The sequence below is a fragment of the Candoia aspera genome, chromosome 3 (genome assembly GCF_035149785.1).
Source record: "Candoia aspera isolate rCanAsp1 chromosome 3, rCanAsp1.hap2, whole genome shotgun sequence".
NCBI lineage: Eukaryota > Metazoa > Chordata > Lepidosauria > Squamata > Boidae > Candoia > Candoia aspera.
In genome coordinates this window covers 150,255-171,107 of record NC_086155.1, presented here as the reverse complement: position 1 = coordinate 171,107, position 20,853 = coordinate 150,255, and the positions used below count along the sequence as shown (strand labels likewise).

General features: G+C 48.4%; 1 protein-coding gene across 1 annotated transcript in view; it reads left to right on the top strand.

The window, feature by feature from the left end:
• The first annotated feature begins 8,905 nt into the window (after nt 1-8,905).
• The window catches only part of STAG3 (STAG3 cohesin complex component), a 94,650-nt gene continuing 82,702 nt past the window's right edge, over nt 8,906-20,853 (top strand). The window contains exons 1-9 of the mRNA XM_063296765.1: nt 8,906-9,158; nt 9,240-9,338; nt 9,589-9,685; nt 9,879-9,955; nt 10,102-10,306; nt 10,398-10,549; nt 15,577-15,650; nt 15,733-15,856; nt 18,625-18,723. Of these exons, the coding sequence (XP_063152835.1) occupies nt 8,949-9,158; nt 9,240-9,338; nt 9,589-9,685; nt 9,879-9,955; nt 10,102-10,306; nt 10,398-10,549; nt 15,577-15,650; nt 15,733-15,856; nt 18,625-18,723 (1,137 nt within the window). The 5' untranslated portion in view covers nt 8,906-8,948. The remainder of the gene's footprint in view (nt 9,159-9,239; nt 9,339-9,588; nt 9,686-9,878; nt 9,956-10,101; nt 10,307-10,397; nt 10,550-15,576; nt 15,651-15,732; nt 15,857-18,624; nt 18,724-20,853) is intronic.

Sequence of the window (20,853 nt, the reverse complement as noted above, 5' to 3'; positions counted from 1 at the left end):
TTCGTGTATGGCTGTCTTGTAATGGGGGAGGCAAAGGCATCCAGAGCCCTCTGGAACTGCTGCTGGCTGGAATGCTGTCCAGCGATCGCGGTCAGTGGCCTTAGGCTGGTCCCGTAGCCTCTCTCCTTGCAGGCACATCATTCCTCGAAGATCCTTCAACTTGCCTGGACTGGTACCTGGAGTCACGGGCCTCAGGTCAGACTGCCTCCCCAGACCTTTGCAGAGCCAACACCCCACCTACCTATAGGTCTTGGGGCAAGACCTGGCAACGGTAACTCACTTTACCCAAATCAATGCACGCTTCAGAGGAGGAAGAAGTGTCTCTTCCAACTAGTGGAAAACATGTTGAAAACACTGCAGGCAAGAATGTTTATGTGACAGTTGACTGCACCTTGCCTCAGAGCCACACAAGCCATAATTAAGGGCAAGAACAAGAAGGAAATGCTGTTTCTCCTGAATTTCTAGAAGGCAAAGTCCCATCTTGCAGCAACCAAAACGTTTTGCCAGTCATCCCAGCAGCAGGGATTTCCTCTCTTTCCCAAGGACTTCTCCTTAAAAACTGACTAGGCCAGTGTGGTTACAGCTCTACTCTGCCTGGCTCAACACGACTGTTTACCATCAGAGGGGGGCCCTGAGCCCCGGCTCCCTCCTAAAGCAAGGCAGCCAGTGCCTTCCTCCCAGGCCTACGTGGTGCCCAGAGACTGAGGATATTGCTGGGTTATATCCCTCCTTATGTCTGCACAACTCCTCCTGCGTTCCTCACCTGGCCTGTACACGACAGGCATTTTGGCAGCCCTCCAAATTCTGCTGAGCTTTTGGTTGCTGACAAACTGGCTATGGCTCTGCCAGAAGAGGAAATGGCACAGCCCTGATTTCAAGCATTGACTTCGGAGATGGCTGTAGCTGGAGGTTCAAGAGAGGAACAGCTCCCAGGTCCTCCTCTGTACCCACGGCGCCTGCCCATCACACTAGGCTGGGGCATGCACAACACACCGGTGAGGCTGAAACAGGAGCAGGCAGCCTACTCTACGCTATTTCCTAAACACGCGTGTCTGCTGCTGCCACAATAAAAAGCGGCTCTGGGCAGCTGTAGCGGAGACCCTTGCAGGCAGAGCGGTGGGGACCAGACTGGCAGGCAACAGAAAGTGAGCCCTGGACTCCCCAAGACGTAGAAAGCCTGCTGGAGTTTATTTTCCCCAACCCTTGGCTATCCAGGGATGGGGTCGACAAAAACAGACTCTTTGGAGTCTCGGCAGTACGAACCGAGAACTCAGACTAGCTCTCAAAATAAAGCATCTCGCCATGGAAGTCACTGGGCCTGGTGGCAGCAGCCATTTGAGGCCTGTTCTCCCGTCTCCCACAAAGCCTCATTAAGCCTCCCAGCCTCAGCTGTGGGCATGTGAGCAACTCCTCACTTGAGTTGACTGTGCCCCCTTCCTTCCCTCTGAGTGAGGCTCCCCAAAACGGGGAGCCGGCCCTCTTGGCTGCCCCGGCACTGAGCTCAGTCCAGGCAGGCAGCACAGAAGGGTGGGGAGCTTGTTCATCCAGGCCTGGTCAGGGTAATCCAGGGAGGGTTTTTCTCGGCAGGGTCCTCCTCCCTCAATCTTCTTCTCTACCACCACCCTGCCCCTGCCTCAAAAGCAGCCTTTATGCTGGGTGAGCAGCACGTCTTCAGGCCCTCATCCTCTGGGGCTGGGCTTGCTCACAAGGAGGCTGGTGTCTCCCCTTCAGCACAGTGGCTCACATTGGTCTATCTGTGCAGTCGTGTCCGACTCTCGGTCACTCTGTGGATCATTGCTCTCCATGCCTTTCTATCTCTTACAGCTTCCTTTAGTTCCATCAAAGTCATTCCAGTGTCCCTTCTGATGGTGTCAAGCTCACATAGAACAATCAATAAAATCTCATACACATTACAAGAATACAAAGAATAAAAGATGACTACAACCAGTGTGTGGTTCAGTGTGTTGTGAGAACCCAGCCACCAGCTTAGCATCTTGTGTTTTGATAGCCCACCCATTAATTAATTAATTAATTAATTAAACATTTATAAGGCCGCCCAACTCACACATGGTGACTGGGTGGCTTACAGAATTCAGAACCATAAAAACACAATAGACACCCCCCATTGGCAGTAAACACATTCGTATCAGCCACTTGATTGGCTCCGAAGCAGCCTGAGGTCCCCAGGCCTGCTGATGGAACCATGTCTTCAGGGCCTTCTGGAACAGGAGCAAGGAGGGGGCCGATCTTATATCTGGGGGGATGATGTTCCACAGGGAGGGAGCCACCACGGAGAAGGCCCTTTTCCTTGGTACCACTAGATGCACCTCCCTAACAAGGGTCCTGCAACGTGCCCTGCCTCCCTGCTGTGGTGGGCCGGGTGGATGTAACTGGGGAAAGGCGGTCCTGCCTGAAGACTAAGAACCCACCCCTCAGATCCCGCCATGGGGCAGCGCAACCACCTTGCACAGAAATGAGGCAACAAGGTTAAGCTCCTGAGTGGACAGGGAAGGCAATTCTGATATTCCAAATAAATCCATGTGAGCAGGGGATGTCAACAAGATGATGCCCCATAGATTCCCAAATGACATCCCTCCCCAAGTAATTCTTTTCTCCCCAAACTCAGGTGTTCACAAAATATCAGAAAAAAACGATAAAAGACTTTTTAAAAAGACTGGAAGCTTTTTTAAAAATATTTTTTATTGAAAGAAGAAAATACTGAATTGATAATTTATGAATGTGGGGATTAAAATGGGTTAAAGAGGAAGGGGAAAAATTAAGATGGTAATTACTCGACAGAAAGAAGGGCGGAAGTCATAATTCTATGTTTCTTTTTTCACTTCTTTTTTTCCTATCTTTTAAATTTTTTCTTTAATGTTTTTACACATGTATTGAAAAGTTCTAATAAAAAACAAAAAAGCAGTTCACAAAATCATGCACAATCCTCCATGAGCCCCTGCAGAATCACTGAACTCATATAACGTAAATGGGTTGATTTTCACACGCACATGCACAATCCCCTCATGGCTGGGTTGCCACAACGTGCTAAGTCCTGACTATGCAATGACCTCTGAGTACTCGGGTTACCTTCAAAAAGGATTCAGAAGGTACAGTTGCTGAAAGGTCCAGGGGTCCATGTGCTGCCCATCCCGAGTGACCTGCAGTGGTGGTCGGTGTCTGCTGGACACTACCTAACAAGCCTTTAAGGACTGGCTATTCAGGGGCCACCTCTCCCTCCCCACCTGGACCTGACCCAGATCTGCCAGAGAGGCCTTCAGAAGCTCCCACCGCAGAGGCCCGTGCTTGCGGTGTGTGGCAGGAGAGGGCCTGCTGCCACGCTGCGCCCAGGCTGGGGAACGCGCTCCCTCGGGAACCGGCGCATCCGAGAGCCACTCTCTTCACGTTTAGAAGATCAGCAAGGGTGCCTCTCCCGCTCCAGGCTCTTAACTGTTACATGCTTTTAATCTTCCTTTTGCTGCTGAAGCAGTATTTTAAGTTTTTGAAGCAGTATTTTAACTTTCTGTATTGTTTGTGTTAAAGAGTTCTCACTAGAAGAGAAAAGTAGGGCAGGAACCTGATAAATCAATCAATGGAGCATTCAATAGCGTGCAGCTCAGCATGCTGTGGGAAGCTAGCTGCTGTGTAAGCATTGTGACCAAGGCTGGACTTTGTCTGTTTCGCTCAAGCGAGTGGCCTGGGATTCGACTCGGGGATAATCTGCGTATCCCTGGAGTATTCTGGAAAACGAGCAGCTCACCACAAGTGGCAGAGAAGTCGGGTTTTGTCTGATCAGCTCAAGTGGGCAACCTGCGTGCCTAGTAGCATGCAAAACTTAACAAGTGTACTAGCTTCCCTCCTCCTCTCTATTTTCAGAGGTGCAGTGTCAAGATCACAGGGAGGAACGTTTCTGCTGTACGCTGCGCTGGCCAGACCACACCTGGGGCACTGTGTCCAAAGCTGGTGGGGGGCTTGGAGACTAAGTCCTAGGAAGAACGGCCCCGTTTAGCCCAAAAGCTGAGGGAAGAATGACTGCAGTTTTCTGATCCTTCTCGCAGAGAAGAGGGCGTGGGTTTACTTTCTGTAGCGTCCAAGGACAGAGCATGAGCCAACAGATGGAAGCTTTGTGGAATCCGGAAGCTTGTGGAATCCTCGGTGCCCTCTCAGCTGGGTCGTTTTCTTGCAGACGTTTCATTGCCCGGCTAGGCAACATCTTCAGTGCTGGGGTTAGGGTTGATGCTAGATGGAAGCTTTACGGAGAGAGATCCAAACTCGAAATGAGGAGGAACGTCCCGATGGGAGGGGTTTTAAAGAGCAGAAACAGAGAAGCATCCAAGTATCTTTTCAATGGTCTCTTGAAGTCAAACAGCTCCTTAAGGAAGAATAAAGGCCACCAAAAAGATACTTGGACTCTCATACTACAGAAAGGCCAGAGGCTTATCAGGGTTATTTGTGCTCTCCAAAGACTCACAGGGGGCATTTCTCGACCTTGGGGGCCCCTTCCGCTGGAGCATGTAGGAAGAGCCCTCCTACTTTGCCAGTAGAGCTGAAAGGTCATGGCTTGAACTGCACCTGACAGTTGATTTTTCATACTTTAAGTATAAAACAAGAAACCCTCTCACTCCCCCCCACCCCCACCCCCAATCTTTCTTTGGAGGATGCTTTGAGTCAGTTTTCCTCGTGGGGCCAATCCCTGGGGTCCTGGCTCAATGCGCTTGCTAAGCAGCCTCAGGATGGACAACCCAGAACAATCTTGATGGGTTAGAAAAACAAGATCGGAGAACAGTTTAGCAGAAAATGCACTTAAGGGCAAAACTGACCTGTTTGGTCAGGGATAAAATGATAAGCACTTTTATAAAAGACTGGAAACCTTTTTTGGGCTTTTTGCTGAAAATGGAAAAAAGTGAAATGGTGATTTGTGGATTTGCTGATTGAAAAAGGGGTTGAATATGGGACAGAAGGGATCTCTGTAATGTAATGTGAAAGGGAGGAGGGATAATAACTATTTGTAACTGCCACAAAGAAGATTGGAAGTTGCTTCTTTAATTGTCTTTTTTTTCTTTCTTTAATTGCATTTCTTTCTTCACTTTTTCTTTTATCTTTTATCTTACTCTTTTCCTTATATATTTTCATGTTTATCTTTTATCTGTGTAAAAAGTTTCAGTAACACACACACACACAGCAAGAGAGAGAGAGAGAGAGAGAGAGAGAGAGTGGAGATGGATAGAACAGTCCTTTTCAAATACCTGGGAGGTCATCAACCCTGGATGGAGGGCAAGACCTCCATAAGGTAGGATATAGAATAGTGGATTCAAGTTACAGGAAGACAGATTCCCTTGGGTGTTGCAAGGGACTTCTTAAGGGTAAGAGCAATCCAGTGTGGCAATCATTGAATACCAGAGATGAGCTCCTCTTTGTGCATTTCTGGATTTGTGGCTGTTGCATCTGGCACTTGTACAGCAAAAGGATTCTGTGGTATTTCATAGGGGACCTGCTTTTTCAGTGATTCAAAGTTCAATTTGCAATGTAGATTGTTGCTGGCCTGGGGACCCTCAGGTGACGGTGCCTTCAGCAACTCCCATTGAATGCTGGGTTGGGAAAGGTGGAGGCTGTTCCCCGGACATGAAGATGCAATACTGTTTTATGAACGTGTCTGCCTTTTGCTCTGTAGGACCAGTAGCCCCATCTGCTGCCCTTGAAACGATCGATTTGGAGACCAGGACTCTCACCAAGTAATCTACTGCAGGTGCAGCCATTCAATCCATAGGTGCCCAGGACAAGAGATCAAACTTGTCAGACAATGGCAGTCTTGTTGGTTCTTCTTTGATTATCTCAGCAAACAATTCTGGAAGCAGCTGCCTCTGGCACAGCTTATATGTCACCAGAGAAACAGATGGGTCACTCCTAGTCTTTCTGGAGCCAGTGGTATCACCTTCCTATCACTGAATCCAGGTTCAGGCTCTTGACAAATTTCTCTCTATTATACCACACAGGTTTGCACTAAACAATCTTTAAAACTTCAGTGCTGGAGCAGTTTCAGCATCCTTTTCCTTGGACAGCCGACCCCCTTCCCATTTGGAATCCTCTGGCAGGGAATCTTCTGATTAATCCCCAGATCTCTGGACCTAACATTGGACTGTGCAAGCCTTTATTGCTTAAAGCGCAGGATGTTTATGATGCTGTGTGAAAATTTCTACCCCACCCTCCACTTTTCTTATTCAGTCCTTTGCTGGGAGGGCTTATGCATCTCTTTAGGTCCTTCTAGTCTAGTGCCAAGGAGGAAAAGTGCTTGATTCCTCAGACAAGGAACAAGGCTAGCAGGGGCAACTGGCAGCTCACTCTGATTTGCCTCAGGCCAACCCAAAACTGGCTAAGTGTTGGAAAGACTTTCATGCCTGCTCCTGGCTACCCAGAGGGAGGCAGCCCTGCCAAGGGAGAATGAGCTGGTCCCACTATCCTGCCACCTCTCCCCCCTGAACCTGGGCAGTCTTTGCATGCTTGTTGAAACCTACGTGGCCCTTATCTGACCGCGTTCCAGATCCATCGCTCTCCCTCTCTAGTCCGCTCACCATTCTCATCCCTTGTGGTGGGGAGAGCCACAAACAAGCTTTTATCAGAGGAATTAACTTCTGTAGAAGTAGACTCAAGAAGGATCTACTCAATTCAAAAAGCAACTGATCCTGTTCAATTATTGCTGACAAATCTTTTTCATTAGTGTTCTGCAAGCAACCTCTCCCATGGTTTATTCTTATGGCCTGTAAGGTCCTTACAGTCCTCAGGTTACAATGGCAACTGGGACCAGAATTTCTATCGCTAAGCAATGCGGTCGTAAAGTGCAACATCACGTGATGGCATAACTTAGCAATGGCAATCCCGGCAGTCCCCATTGCCGTCGTTCAGTGAGGACCCCGTGGGTTGTTAAGCAAGTATCTCACATGACCACATGGGAAGAAGTGCTGAAACCACGTCCCAGGCCAGCGGGCGCTATGGAGTACAGGCGGGCAGGTGCTGCAAACAGGTGCTACGGAGTGCAGGTAGGTGGGTGGGCACCAGGGGAGGGCACTACAGAGTGTGGGTGGGTGCTATGGAGTAAAGATGGGCAGAGACTACAGACTACAAGATCCCCATGCTGCCCGGGGGCACCTCAGGAGAAAAAGTGGCAGGAGCAGGAGCGACTTGAGACCTCCTGCCAGCTTCCCTATTGACTTTGCTTGTGGGAAACCGGCAGGGAAGGTCACAAATGGCGATCATGTGACTGCGGGATGCTGCAATGACCACAACTTTAAGGATCAGTTGTAAGTCCCCCCCGCTTTCAGTGCCATCGTTAGTTTGAACAGTCACTGAACAAGTGGTCATAACTTTAGGACTACCTGTACTAAGTAAATATCTCATTTCCTCCATCTTTTGTTGTAAACCACCCAGAGTCCCTCCTTTGTGAGGGGGATGGGCGGCGATAAAATTTGATAAATAAATAGTCGGAAGTGAATGAACGAATAAACAACAAAGCTGACCATTACATGGGCACTAGGCAAGGAGAAGGTAATTTCTGAAGAAGTGAATGTTCCAGTCACCTCCTGGTTGGTGAGGGTTATGTCCAGGGTGGCAGGATCCCACATTCCATTCTTTCTTCCACTTTCTGACAAATTTAGTGTGACTCTTAAGAAACCTCCAGCTGATTTTGGGATAGTTGGGATTTCCCATTGTGACTACTACAAGCCTCTTTTAAAGTTTGGTCAGCTGACACAGAAAGGCCTCATTTGTATCTCTTAATAAACTCCCACAATGATACCACTTTTATTGCTTCCCAAACACTCAACAGGATTTCCATTTTTCCATCTGTGAATTATTGTGCAAGTGAATGCTTTCCACGTGGATAGAGTACCTCTTACTGTTGAGTCTTTTCATTTTGACACATGTAGCCTTCCAAGGCTCTCTTCTGGTCACGTGTGTCAGTCTGCCAAGTTCTAGTGATGCCGATGACATGTACATCTTCCTGTGTCAGGATTTCAAGTTCTCTCCATTTTTTTCCCCATACTGGGTATTCAGGCACAGAACCATACCATTGCGTGTGGCGCTCTCTACTGGCTTCCGTGCTACAGTGAGTACGTAAGCTATGCGTGGCAAAACAAAGAGGAATATGGTTAGGAATCAATGGGTGCTGGATAAACCTGGATTGCAGCATACAACATTAGTTGAAGTGTATGATGCAACAAGGAACCATAAAGACAAGGCCTAAAGACAAAGGGATCACAAACAAACTTAAGTGCATTTGACAAGGAAATCTCCACAAGGTTACATAGTGCATCATACATAGTGAAGCAGGTATAGTGGTACATTAAGGTTTGTGAACTCTTTTGAACGTCCAGTAATAATTCTAAAACTAGATAAAAAGAACCCAATTAAACAAATGAGTTGGAAACATTATACTTGTTCATTTATTTATTGAAGGAAACGAGCCAAAGCGCTCTGCGTGTGTGTCAAAAGTACACAAGTATAACGTTTGGGTAGGGCAAGAGACATAAAAGGGAGTGGGGGAAGCAGAAGCACTAACGGTGCGATCTCCCAAAGGAAAGGGCGGGGGGGGGGGGCAGAGCAGAGCTGTCTGGTTCCGGAAAAGGGCTGACCCGCCCGGACGCAGGAACAGGCTTTTCGGCCGGGCTCGGCAAGCAGGCAAAGCTGCCCCCAGCGCCCCCAACCCAGCTCCAGGGTCGCAGCCACTCCCGCCCGCAGGAATGCCGGACCCTCCGGGCAGCCCCGCCCTGGGCAGCAGCGAAGGCCGCCGCCGCCGCGGCCGCCGCCGCCGCCCCCACCCCCACCTCCCGGTCTCACCCCAGGCGGCGCGTGCGCAAAGCGGGAGAGCTCGCGTGCCGGGCAGGCGGCGCCCGCATCGCGCGCTTCGGGTCACGTGAGCCGGCCTGGCGGGTTCGCGCTCGCCCCCCGCTGCCGCCGCCATGGGTCTGCCGTCGATGGGGCTGAGGCGCCGGCCTGCCCCTCGCCTCCCGGCCGCCGCTGCCGCCGCGTCCTCGTCCTCCTCTCCCGGGAGCGAGGCGGCGTCGGGCGAGCCGGGGCGAGCTGCGGCGTGGGACGCGGGCAGCGACTTCGAGGCGGAGGCGGCGGTCGGCCGGCGCGCCAAGCGGCAGGCCCGGCGCCACAGCTGCCCGGTAGGCAGGCGGGTGGGAGGGCGAGGGCGGCGGCGATGATGACCCGGGCATGACCGCGGCTGTGCTAACCGCCTGGCGCAGGTGCCGAAGCGGGCGAGGCCGCGAGCGGCGGGCGAGGCCGGATCCCGCGGCGGCCCAGGCCTCTTCGAAGCGGTGACGGCGGGCAAGAGCGCCCTGGAGGTGAGACGGCGGCGGCGGCCGCGCCCTGCCCCCGCCACGTGCTCGGCGCCTCTCCTCCCTCGACGGGGGGAACCGCGGCCTCCGCCGGGGGCCCCTTCCCTCCGGGCCGCCGCGGGCCCTGAGTTCCGGCGAGGGGCGGGTCCGAGCGCCCTCTCCACCGCCGGCGCGAGCCCCGGGCGTCCCCGCCTCGAGCCTTCCTTCTCTTCTCTTTCCCCCCCCCGGCCTCCCCCCTTCTCGCCCGACGCCGCAGCCCCTGGTGGACGACTGGCTGGAGGGCTACCAGAAGGACCGAGCCTCGGGCTTCCTGGAGCTGGTGAACTTTATCGTGCGCTCCTGCGGCTGCAGAGGTGGGTGGCGGGGGCCGGCCGGGCCGGGCCCCCCGTTTCTGGTCCGGGCGGAGCGGAGGAGGCCTTGGGGGACTCTGGCCGACGGGGGACCCTGGCCGACGGGTTCTCCGGTTTCCGGGGCGAACGTCTTTAGCTCGTTAACTATTCGTGGGAGGAGGATGGATTGGCCCCGTCAATTGTTTCTGTCCGGCAGGCGTGGTGACTCTGGAGATGCTTCACAGTCTCCAGAACTCAGAGATCATCAAACGTCTGACTGAATCCTTCCACGAGGTGAGAACCTGGGGGCCGAGGGGAGGGCTAGGAAGACGGGAAAGAGGGAGGGAGTCTCATTCTCCATAGACCGTGGGCGGCAGAGGCACCCTAGCTAACTTGGGTGGATCTTTCTCTCCACCCACCCCTCACCCCCCACCCCCCAGGATTCAGCAGAGTACCCACTGTTACTGACCACTCCTGCATGGCGGCGTTTCCGTGCTGGATTCTGTGAGTTTATAGCGGTGCTTGTGCGCCGTGCCCAGCATAATGTTGTTTATGATGAGTATTTGATGGACAGTCTTATTGCCTTGCTGACTGGCATGTCTGATTCTCAAGTGCGTGCCTTCCGTCACACCAGCACCCTGGCAGGTAGGACGCTCTTCGGGCTAAAGGAGAGGCAACTGTGGCTTCCCTGGGTGATAGGGAATGGTGTGCTGGGTGGCCCTTTCTCCTGTTCTAGCTATGAAGCTGATGACGGCCTTGGTGTACGTGGCGTTGAGTGTAAGCTTGCAAAAAGACAGTGCTCGGCGACAATATGAGACTGAGCGGGCCAAGGGACCAGGCTGCTGGGCCCCAGGGAAGCTGGAGGGGCTGCTGGAGCAGCATAAGGAGGTGAGTATCTGGCAGGGAGGCTGATAAAGACAACTTTTGGCTGCATCTTGTGCAGTCACAGAATCATAAAGTGAAAAGGGACCTCAAAGACCACTGAGTCTAATCACCTTCTCAGTACAGCATGCACTAGAGTGTTTCTGACGGAGAACCGTAAAGCGGCACCTATGTTTGAAGATCTCTAGCAAAGGAGAACTCGCCGTGTCACGCGGCAGTCTTTTCCACTGGCTGACAGTTTGCGTAGTCAGGAAGCTCTTCCTGATGTCTAACTTGAAACTTATTTAACCTACTGTTTGGATCCTACCGTCTTGGGAAAGGGAGAGTACACACTTGTCTTGAATGACAGGTTTTCAGGTAATTGAAGACTGCTCCCATTTATTTATTTATTTTATTTTTCAAATTTCTATTATTGCCCAGCTCTCCCAAAAGGGAGACTGGGTGGTTTACAATAAAATCAAAAATTAAAAGCATATAAATTACAATGTAACAAACCAATAAATAAAGATAAAATAGATATAAAATCCAAGTGGTGAAGATCTTACTCATTGGGGAGAGTTCTATGGTTCTAGCCACCCCCAAGAAGAACTGATGCCCTTCCCACGCCAGGCGAGGTGGCAGAACCAGGTTTTCAAGTTCTTCCGGAAGGCCGGGAGTGAAGGGGCCTGCCTCACCTCCAGGGGCAGAATGTTCCAGAGGGCGGGTGCCACTGCAGAGAAGGCCCACCTCCTGGACCCCGCCAGATGGAGTTCTCTTGCAGATGGGATCCGTAGCATGCTCTCTCTACATGACTGGGTGGGACGGGTTGATGTTAAGGGGATGAGATGGTCCCTCAGGTAACCTGGTCCTGTGCCATGTAGGGCTTTAAAGGTCATAACCAACACTGAATTGGACCCGGAAGCAAACTGGTACCCAGTGCAGCTCACGCAGCAGTGGTGTTACATGTGCCAATCTTGGGGCACCAATAACTGCTCGTGCAGCTGCATTCTGGACCAGTTGAAGGTTCCGGATACTCTTCGAGGGTAGCCCCATGTAGAGCGCATTGCAGTAGTCTATGTGGGAGATGACCAGGGCATGAGTGACTGTTCAGAGGGCCTCTCAATCCAGGAAAGGGCGTAACATGCACAACACAGAGTTGTGCAAAGGCCCTCCTGGCCATGACTGCCACCTGCTCTTTAAGCAGGAGTCGTGAGTCCAGAAGGATCCTCAAGCTACGCATTGGGTCTGAAGGGGGCAGTGCAACCCCATCCAGAACTAAAGATGATAACTTCCTGGATACAGAGGAGCTGTCAACCTACAGCCACTTCATCTTACTAGGGTTCAGTTGAAGCCTGTTGTTCCTCATCCAGACCCCCACAGCCCCCAGGCACTGAGAGAGGGCAGCCACTGCATCACTTACTTCACCCGGGATGGAGATATATAACTGAGTAGCATCCGCATGTTGGTGATACCTCATCCTGTGGTGACGGATGATCTCACCCAGTAGTTTCATGTAGGTGTTGAATAGGAGAGGGGAGGGAACCGAGCCCTGTGGGACCCCGCACAAGAGGGGCCGAGGGTCAGATCTCTCATCTATCACCACTGATTGGAACCGGCCCTGGAAGAAGGCAGTGAACCAGCATAAGACTACACTACCCACCCCCAACTCCCCGAGTCGCCCCAAAAAGATACCATGTTTGATGGTATCGAAAGCTGCTGAGAGGTCAAGAAGAGCCAGGATGGATGCACTCCCTCCATCCCGCTCTCGCCAGAGATCATACGTAAGTGCAACCAATGCAGTCTCTGTCCCGTATCTTGGCCTGAAACCTGACTGAAAGGGGTCCAGGTAATATGTTCCTTCCAGAATCCTCTGGAGCTGCAATGCAACCACTTTCTCAACCACCTTTCCCAAAATGGGAAGGTGGGAGACACAGGGTGAAAATTGCCCAGTATAGTAGGGTCCAGGGATGGCTTCTTGATGAGGGGGTGTACCAGTGCCTCCTTGAAGACAGCCGGAAAGGTAGTCTGGAGACTTTTGTCTAGTCTCCAACCTCCCCTTTTTAGGGTTTGTTGAGAAAGTGGTTGCAGGGCAGCTTCGAAGGGCTCTGGATGAAGCAGATTATCTGGACCTCTTTCAGTCAGGATTCAGGCCAGGATATGGGACTGAGATGGCATTGGTCACACTCTTGGATGGCCTGGTGGGAGCGGGATGGGGGCAGTGCATCTGCCCTTGCTCTTGACCTCTCTGCTCTTCAATATCATAGATTATGGTATCCTTCTGGACCAGCTTGGGGAGTTGGGGGTGGCAGCACAGTGTTGTGCTGGTTCTCCTCCTTTCTCCTAGGTTGATTCCAGTCAGTGTTGATGGGGGGAGAGGTCCAGCCCGTGCCCCCTACTTTGTGGGGTGTGACAGGGCTTAGTGCTCTCTCCCCTCTTATTTAACATCTACATGAGCCCGCTGGTTGAGGTGATCCGACAGTTTGGGGTGAGGTATCATCAGTACGCCGATGATACCCAACTTCATATCTCTGCCCTGAGCTGTCAGTGATGCCGTGGATGTCCTATCTCAGTGCCTGAAGGCTGTAGGGGCCTGGATGGGGTGCAGTGGGCTTGGTACTGGAAGGCCCAAACACCCAAGCAAGACTGAGTGGCTTTGGGTGTTTGGGCCTTCCAGTACCAAGGTTTTCTCATCTTTGGTCCTGGACGGGGTGGCACTGCCCCAGACAGACGCAGTGTGCAATCTGGGGGTCCTCTTGGACTCACAGCTCCTGCTGGAGGAGCAGGTGGCAGCCGTGGCTAAGAGGGCTTTTTCACACCTTCGGGTTGTGCGCCAGTTGCTCCCATTCCTGGATCGGGAGCCTTTACTCACTGTCACTCAAGCCCTTGTGACCTCCTGTTTGGACTACTGCAATGCGCTCTACACGGGGCTGCTCTTGAAGAGCATTCGGAAGCTTCAGCTGGTGCAGAATGCAGCTGCCCAGGTTGTAAATAGTGTTGGCTATTCAGCAGATGTAACAGTACTGCTTTGTGGGCTACATCGGTTGCCAGTGTGTTGCCGGGTACATTTCAAGGTGCTGGTTGTCACCTTTAAAGACCTTCATGGTTTGGGATCGGGTTACCTGAGGGACCACCTTTTCCCAGTTGTCTCTACCCGTCCAATTTGGTCAGGCAGGATGGGCGTGCTCTGGGTCCTGTCAGCCAAGGGATGCTGGCTGGTGGGGACCAGGAGATGTGCCCTTTCCTGCCGTGGAGCCTGCCCTCTGGAACATCCTCCCTCCTGAGATTAGAATGGCCCTGACCCTTTTGGCTTTCGGAAGGCCTTGAAGACCTGGCTATGTGCCCAGGCCTGGGGTCCTGAGTGTGCGAAGGGTCCTGTTTTCTGGTTGTGCTGACACTGGCAGATTTTAATGTTTCTGGGCTGCTATTTATATTTATTTTTTTTGGTATTGTTTTAATAGTTTTACTGTTTTTTATGATTGTTAGCCACCCAGAGTCACTGGTTTGAGATGGACAGCTATATAAATTGAAGGAGCGAACGAATGAATGAACAAATTAAATGTGGGCTGGACTGTGTCATCGTTAAACGAATACAGAGTTGGTGGAACAGTCTACCCAGCAAGTGTATAGTTAGTCCTCACTTAACAAATGGTCACTTAATGACAGTTCAAAACAAGGACAGCCTTGGAAAGTGTGCTTTATGGCCTGTAAAGCACAGCCATTGTGAAACACTGCGCCCCCCCCTTGCGATCACATGACTGCATTTCAGGCACTTGGCAACCAGCTTCCATTTACGACTGGTTGCCAAACGCCCCATGATGCCGGCTTCCCCAGAAAGTCAATGGGGAAGCCGGCAAGGAAGGGTGCAAGCGGGGAGAGGGGTGGACAAAGGGGAGGGGGACCGTTCATGGAGCTGCAGGAACGAAGCTTAGATCCTGAAGATCTCTGCTTCTGAAGATTTTCGCTTTGCTCTTGCAGCCCCACCAAGGTTTTCCCCGCTGTTCACGGAGGGGAGGGGAAACCCTTTGGCAGGCTGAAGGAACAAAGCTCATCTCTCTTCACTGAAGCATTCCCCATCCCCTCCTGCACCTTTTTAGTGAAGAGTTATGTGCTGGGGGCATAAGCCTTCTGTATGTGTTCTTAGTTCCTTTTTTAATATATAATTTTTATTAAATATATTTTGAAAGGAAGATAAAAAACTGATACAAACTAATATAGAGTAAGAAAAAGAGGAATAAAGAGAAAGCTAAAAGTGCAGGAAAGAAAAAAAACAAAAGAAAAAAATATAAGTACCTTCCAATTTTCTTTATAGCAGTTATTACAATTTTACCTCTTACTCTGTGGTTACAACATAACTCTCTTTTTTCTATAATCTATTCTGTCTAATCAAAACCATAAATCATAAGATCATTTTTTTTCTGATCCACGCAAAAAGTCCATAAGGGGTTTCCAGTCAGCAATAAATGTAGATACTGTCTTTTCTCTGATCAAAAAGGTCAAGTTAAAAGAAGTCAATTTAGCCATCTCAGCAAGTTCCATCATCTTCACCAGCCATTCCTCCATTGTGGGTAGTGCTGAATCTTTCCATTTTTGTGCATATAATAATCTTGCTGGGCTTATCATATACAAAAATAAAGTTCCTTGACTTTTTTCCAACTGTTTGTCTATCAGTCCCAAAATAAATTTGGGAGTGCCTTTATACATTTTAGATAATTTCTTTGGTGATATACCAATGGTACATCATTTTATAAAAATTCTCTTTAAGATGATAACATAATGTAAATTTCAATCTTTTCAGCCACATATTTTCCTATTGTTCCATCTGTATAGTATAACCAAAATTTTTAGCCCACTTGATCTTCTGTTTCAAATTTCAGTAAAAGTTTATACATTTTAACAATTACTTGTTCATCATTTATATACAGTGCTTTTTCAAGCTCAATCTTACAGTGTTCAAAACCATAAATTATTTTGTCTGCTTTAAACCTTTCTAATAATTATAAGTAAGAGAACCATTGACAGCTGGATCCCTCTGCCACCAGTCCATGTGTTTTTAGTTCCAGGAGAAGCAAGAAGAGCTAGAGACCTTGATGAATGCTCTCTTCAAGGGAGTCTTTGTTCATCGTTACCGGTGAGTGATATTAGGGCGTGTGTGAATGGAGTAGGTTCAGAATCTGGAGTCTGATTGCTGTCATTGTTGTTTGCTTGCTAAGGGACCTCATACCTGAAATCCGTGCCATTTGCATTGAGGAGATGGGTCAGTGGATACAACATTACACTGCCTCCTTCCTAACTGATGGTTACCTCAAGTACATTGGCTGGACTCTGCATGACAAGGTGGGTCACCTGGGCACTTACAGAAAAATATGCATAGGGCATTTGGGAATTTAAAGTTTCTGCGAGATACTAAAGGCATTATCGTTACCTAGTTCTTGTTTCCAAGATTATGAGTGTGCTTGTTTGAGTACAGCTATGCAAAACGTTTGAACAAGATGCTTTATAACAAATATACGGGAGCATGTCCATAGCACTTGTTTTTGAAGTGCTAAAGCAGTCAGATCTTTTGCAAGGCTTGCACTTCTTCCCAGCCATCTCTGCTTTGCAAAAGACATGGCTGCTTTAATGATTTGAAAAGGTGTTTTGTATGTGCTCTTTGTACATGTTGTGAAAGACCTTTTTCAGGTGCTCTGCACAGCTAGGCTGCTGTCATCTACTAAGGTGGTGGTGCTAATTCAATACAGTGGATGTGTCATAGTGGGCATGAACGGTCTCTTTAAATTGATAGGAAGACATTCTTGGATTTGCAACAGAAGCCCTATGCAGCAGTTACTCCTCCTTGCCCCTCTTACCCATAGATCTGTGCAGTTCTTCCACATTAGCAGCTATGCCCTTTTGCATATTCAGAGAAGTGGTGCTCCCAAAAACTAGTTGTAATAACAGGCTGATGCAGGAAGGGGAAGTGTAGCACTGTTGTTGTTTTTACCCAACAGTCAGTCTGGGTACCCAATAAACTAGTTTTCTGGGTTACCAGAATGCTAATGTAATGGATGGAGCCACAAAAAGCTTGGCCAACATTAACCCTAATTAAGCTTGACAGATGTATCTGCTTATTAACAAGCCAGTTAAGTATGGCAAAATACCATGGCAATGTTGTGGCCAAAACCTGGTTCACCTAAAGCAACCAGATCACTCTGAAGATACAGCATAATTTTATTAGCATACAAATGATGAAACAGTGTGCTGGGTTCCCAGCAAGGCATTGACAGCTTGTTGGGCAGCCTTTAGCAGAGGCAGAACTGTAGCTTATATACCCTTGGCCTACTACATTGCAGAGGCAGACACAGTGTAAATTACAACATGATGTTGGAATGTTTTTGATAAACCCATCTGGGTGACGTTGTTTATCCCTTCGTATTAGGTTGGCATGTCAGCTATATTATCTCAGATGTGGTCAGTTAATGTAAACAATTTGGTTTACTGGGCCACAGATTCTTCCCCCTGTCGTCATTTAGGGTCACTTCAGCTTGCTTTAAACGTTTTCTTGCAAGGGCACTTTAAGCAGTTCACATGTATTGTTGGGGGGTAAGGGGGGAATTGCATAGGTTTGGTAGTGAATGTAGGTCACAAGCATGTGTGGGGGTACTGTTTACTGCCACAATACCTTACCGACTTGAAAATCATGCTCAAAGACTGTTTGTAAATTCTTCAGAAAATAAGTATTAATTAGGTTTCCACAAGGATCAGTCTTGGGTCTGCCACTCTTCTTTGTTTTTGTTAACAATTTAGATGAAGGGAGGGAACACTTATCAGATATGCAGATGACCCAAAACTGAGATGGGTAATACTCTAAAGAACAGAAGCAAGATTCAGATCTTAATATGTTAGAGCAAGAGGTCTGAAAGTAAACAAATTTAACAAACGAGTACAGAATTTTTCACTTGGGAACAAAAATGAAATATACAGGTAGAGGATGAGTTTTGTAATGGTACTTGGGAAAAATACCTTGGAATAGTAATTGATGGTAGACTGAGCCAGTAGTGCAACATGGCTGCAAAAAAAAAAAAAAAGGAAAATGCAATTTTAGGTTGCTTCAACAGAAATAGAAATTGTAACTCACAGGAAGGAAAGCAACTTTATTCTGCTTGTTCAGATCTCCTTGAGTCTTAATGTCCAGAAGCTAAAGGGGTGCGATCTTGGAAATCCGTCTTTTCGGTTGCTGTCTCTTTCTTATAGAATAGTATGTCCCACATGGTAAGGGTGACCTCCTTCCGGTTGGTACTCAGAAGAAAACAATTCTGTTCACCAGGATTTGGGATCTTAATACTGGATGTGTTCAGGGAAAGGCTAGGTATCCATTTGTCTGAGATGTTTTAATTTGAATTTCTGCACTAAGCAGAAAACCAGGCTTGATGGCCTGTAAAGGCTTTTCTAGTTCTGTGGGTCTGTTTAGTGTACAGTATATTGGTTCATGTATTTGGATTGTTACAACAATACTATGCTAATGCCCCTGTTTTATATATTGATTGTGATGATTAACAGAAGAAAGGCTTACCTAAGTAAGTTCAAACAGAGATGAGTTCTTGAACCTAGGAGTTCATACAGTCATAAAATTGGAAAGTGCCCCCGTGTCTCTGAGTTCAATCCCTTATAGAACTGAATGCAGGAATCCGAATTACAGTGCTGCTGGTGGAGGGCTGCCTACTGCCTTCTGCCCATTAAGGAGCTTGTATTCTCCCTTTTGCTGGGCCCGAATAGGTCATGCAGTAACATGGGGCTGTTACTCTGTGTCGTGCATTGTGTAGTGATAAAGAACAACTTACGATGGGGCCGTTTAGGTCATCGTGTCTCAGTCTTCACTTCTTGAGGGTTAAATATCTCTTGAGGTCTCTCTCTTGATGGGACAGTTTCTCGTCTCTGACCTTTTTTGTTGCTCTTGCCATTCTCTGAACCTGATCATGGTTGGGTTACCTGACTCAGAACTGGCAAAAATAAATTCAGTACAAAGGGGAAGGCTTGGCGTTTCTCACTATTTGCAGCTTTTAGGCACATTATTTAGTTTTGGCTATAGTCCTTTGCAGTTCTCTTACATGGGCTCTGTCTTGCAGCAGGGGGAGGTCCGACTCAAGTGCCTGCTTGCTCTGCAAGGGTTATATTGCAGCGGGGAGACTGCATCGCAGATGGAGCTTTTCACCAGTCGCTTCAAGGTAAACAGCCACAATATCTCCCATTAGCACTGACTAGCAGACCCGGCTTGAAAAGGTGGCAGGAGCTTTTTTAATGAGGTTGAAGATTGTTCTAAGAGCCTGTCCTCAGTTGCACTTAACAGCAAACACACTCTGAAAAACCTGCTTTTCTCCTTGCTGTTATCCCAAGTTCATGAATGAAACCTCAAAGAGCTGTTGGGAGTTGGGCGATATATAAACTAACTAACTAAATCTTTAAGAAATAAACAAATGAAGCAAAATAAATAAATAAATAAATAAAGCTTTAAGATGCCCTCAGTTGTACTTGCGTGTGTGGCATTTATGCCCTTAATCTACACCATTCAAGGACAGCTTCAAAGTGTCTTAAATCCGTCATGCTTTGTCAGCCATTACTTTGGAGCAAAGTCAGGTGACCAGTAGGAGATGTGATTGAAGGTGTATTTTTGGAGTAACTGGAGGCCAGATGTACCCCATTCCTTGTCACTGTCCACCTTCAATTGTTACTTTTTTCTTTCAAGTTTCTCTCCAACAGCACCTTGTTTCCTCGGTTCCTTTCAGACCAGTCACACCAGGTTTCCAGGGCAGGGGAGGAAAGTGATCCTCCATTGTTCCATTTTAGGGAGAAAGGGGTCTGTATGTGTGTGGGAGGGGGTGTCCCAAGCCATTTAAAGACTACCCTGAAATGTGTCTTTACTTTTAAGATGGAGCAGCTCCGCTTTTGCAGGATCTGGAAAACAATGAGGGATGTTGAACTTCACTTTGTTGCTTATCTGGCAGTTTCTCTCTTTTTGCTGATGACAGTAAACGTGATGGGGTGGGAGTTGTGAAGCCTTCTTTGCAGAGATGTTGGTTACGTCAACTCATCCAGGTTCAAGGCTGAGAAGCACAGGGCAGAAAGGGTGGGAGAAAGGTGTGCTTTTCATAACCGCAGTGGTTATGAAAAAAAAAAAAAGAATGTATTTGCATCAACAGAGGGCAATCACCTGTTTTGGTTGCTTTTTGTAGTACTCCAGAAAGATTCTTTCCTTATCGTGCCATATTGTCTGTCTGAGAACCTTAAGCTGAGTTTTGTCCTAGAGCATGGGTGTCCAACCTTTTGGCTTCCCTGGGCCACATTGAGTGAAGAGGAATTGTCTTGGGCCACACATAAAATATATAATATAGTTAATGTGTATAAGTAATAAAACTTCATTTATTTTTTTATATTTTTTATTACAAAATTTAGAAAAAGAAGGCAGCATAAAACTAGTGGGATATTTGACCTTGTTTTTGTGAAACTAACGGATCAGTGTCTGGTTTGATGAAAGTGGTTGCAATTCTCAGTGAGTTCTCAAGGTGCTTGTCAAAAATTTTAATTGCAATTTTTCTCTTTGTGTGCTTCATCCTCGGGGCCACATTACTAGCTGTTCAGGGCTGCGTGTGGCCTGTGGGCCGTAGGTAGGACATGCCTGTTCTAGAGCCTAGTGGTGATTGTGTGGGAATTTCTGCTGAGGCCGTGTCCGTAGTGTCAGAGGTTGCTGAGCAGCTAGGAAGCGTCAGTCCTCTGTGTCAACAGAACCTGGTTAATTGCACAGTCATGGCAGGGTCTGCCGCCTTCGTGTCAGGGACAGGTTCTCCCTTGAAGCCTTTCCATAGGCTCATTTCCCGCTTTTTTAACTTGAGAGGTGCCAAATGGGATGCGAGAAGAGCAGAAGAACTAGCCTCTTACTCTGCCTTGATCGGATGTTTTCCCCACTGGGTGGAGACATGCTGAAAGGGGATTGATGCAGAGCTGGAGGAGAAAAACTAGTTGTCTTGCCTGTAATGAGTGATAAATTTGAAGACTCAGCAGTGATTTAGAAGAAACAGAGACAAAATAGGTATTAGCAATGGGAACTTCAAATCTCATAGAACCATAGAATGTCAGGGTTGGAAGGGATCTTGGAGATGTTCTAGTCCAACCAGCTGTGCACTGCAGGAATCCTTTACTACAGTATTCCTGAAAGATGGTCATCCTGCTTGTAAACACCTCCAGTAGAGGAATGTCACTGCCTCCTGATGCAATTTGTTCTGATTACCAGCTTTTACTTTATGGTAAACCCTAATTGAATCCTGATATTCAATTAAAGAAAATTTCCTTATAATTTATAG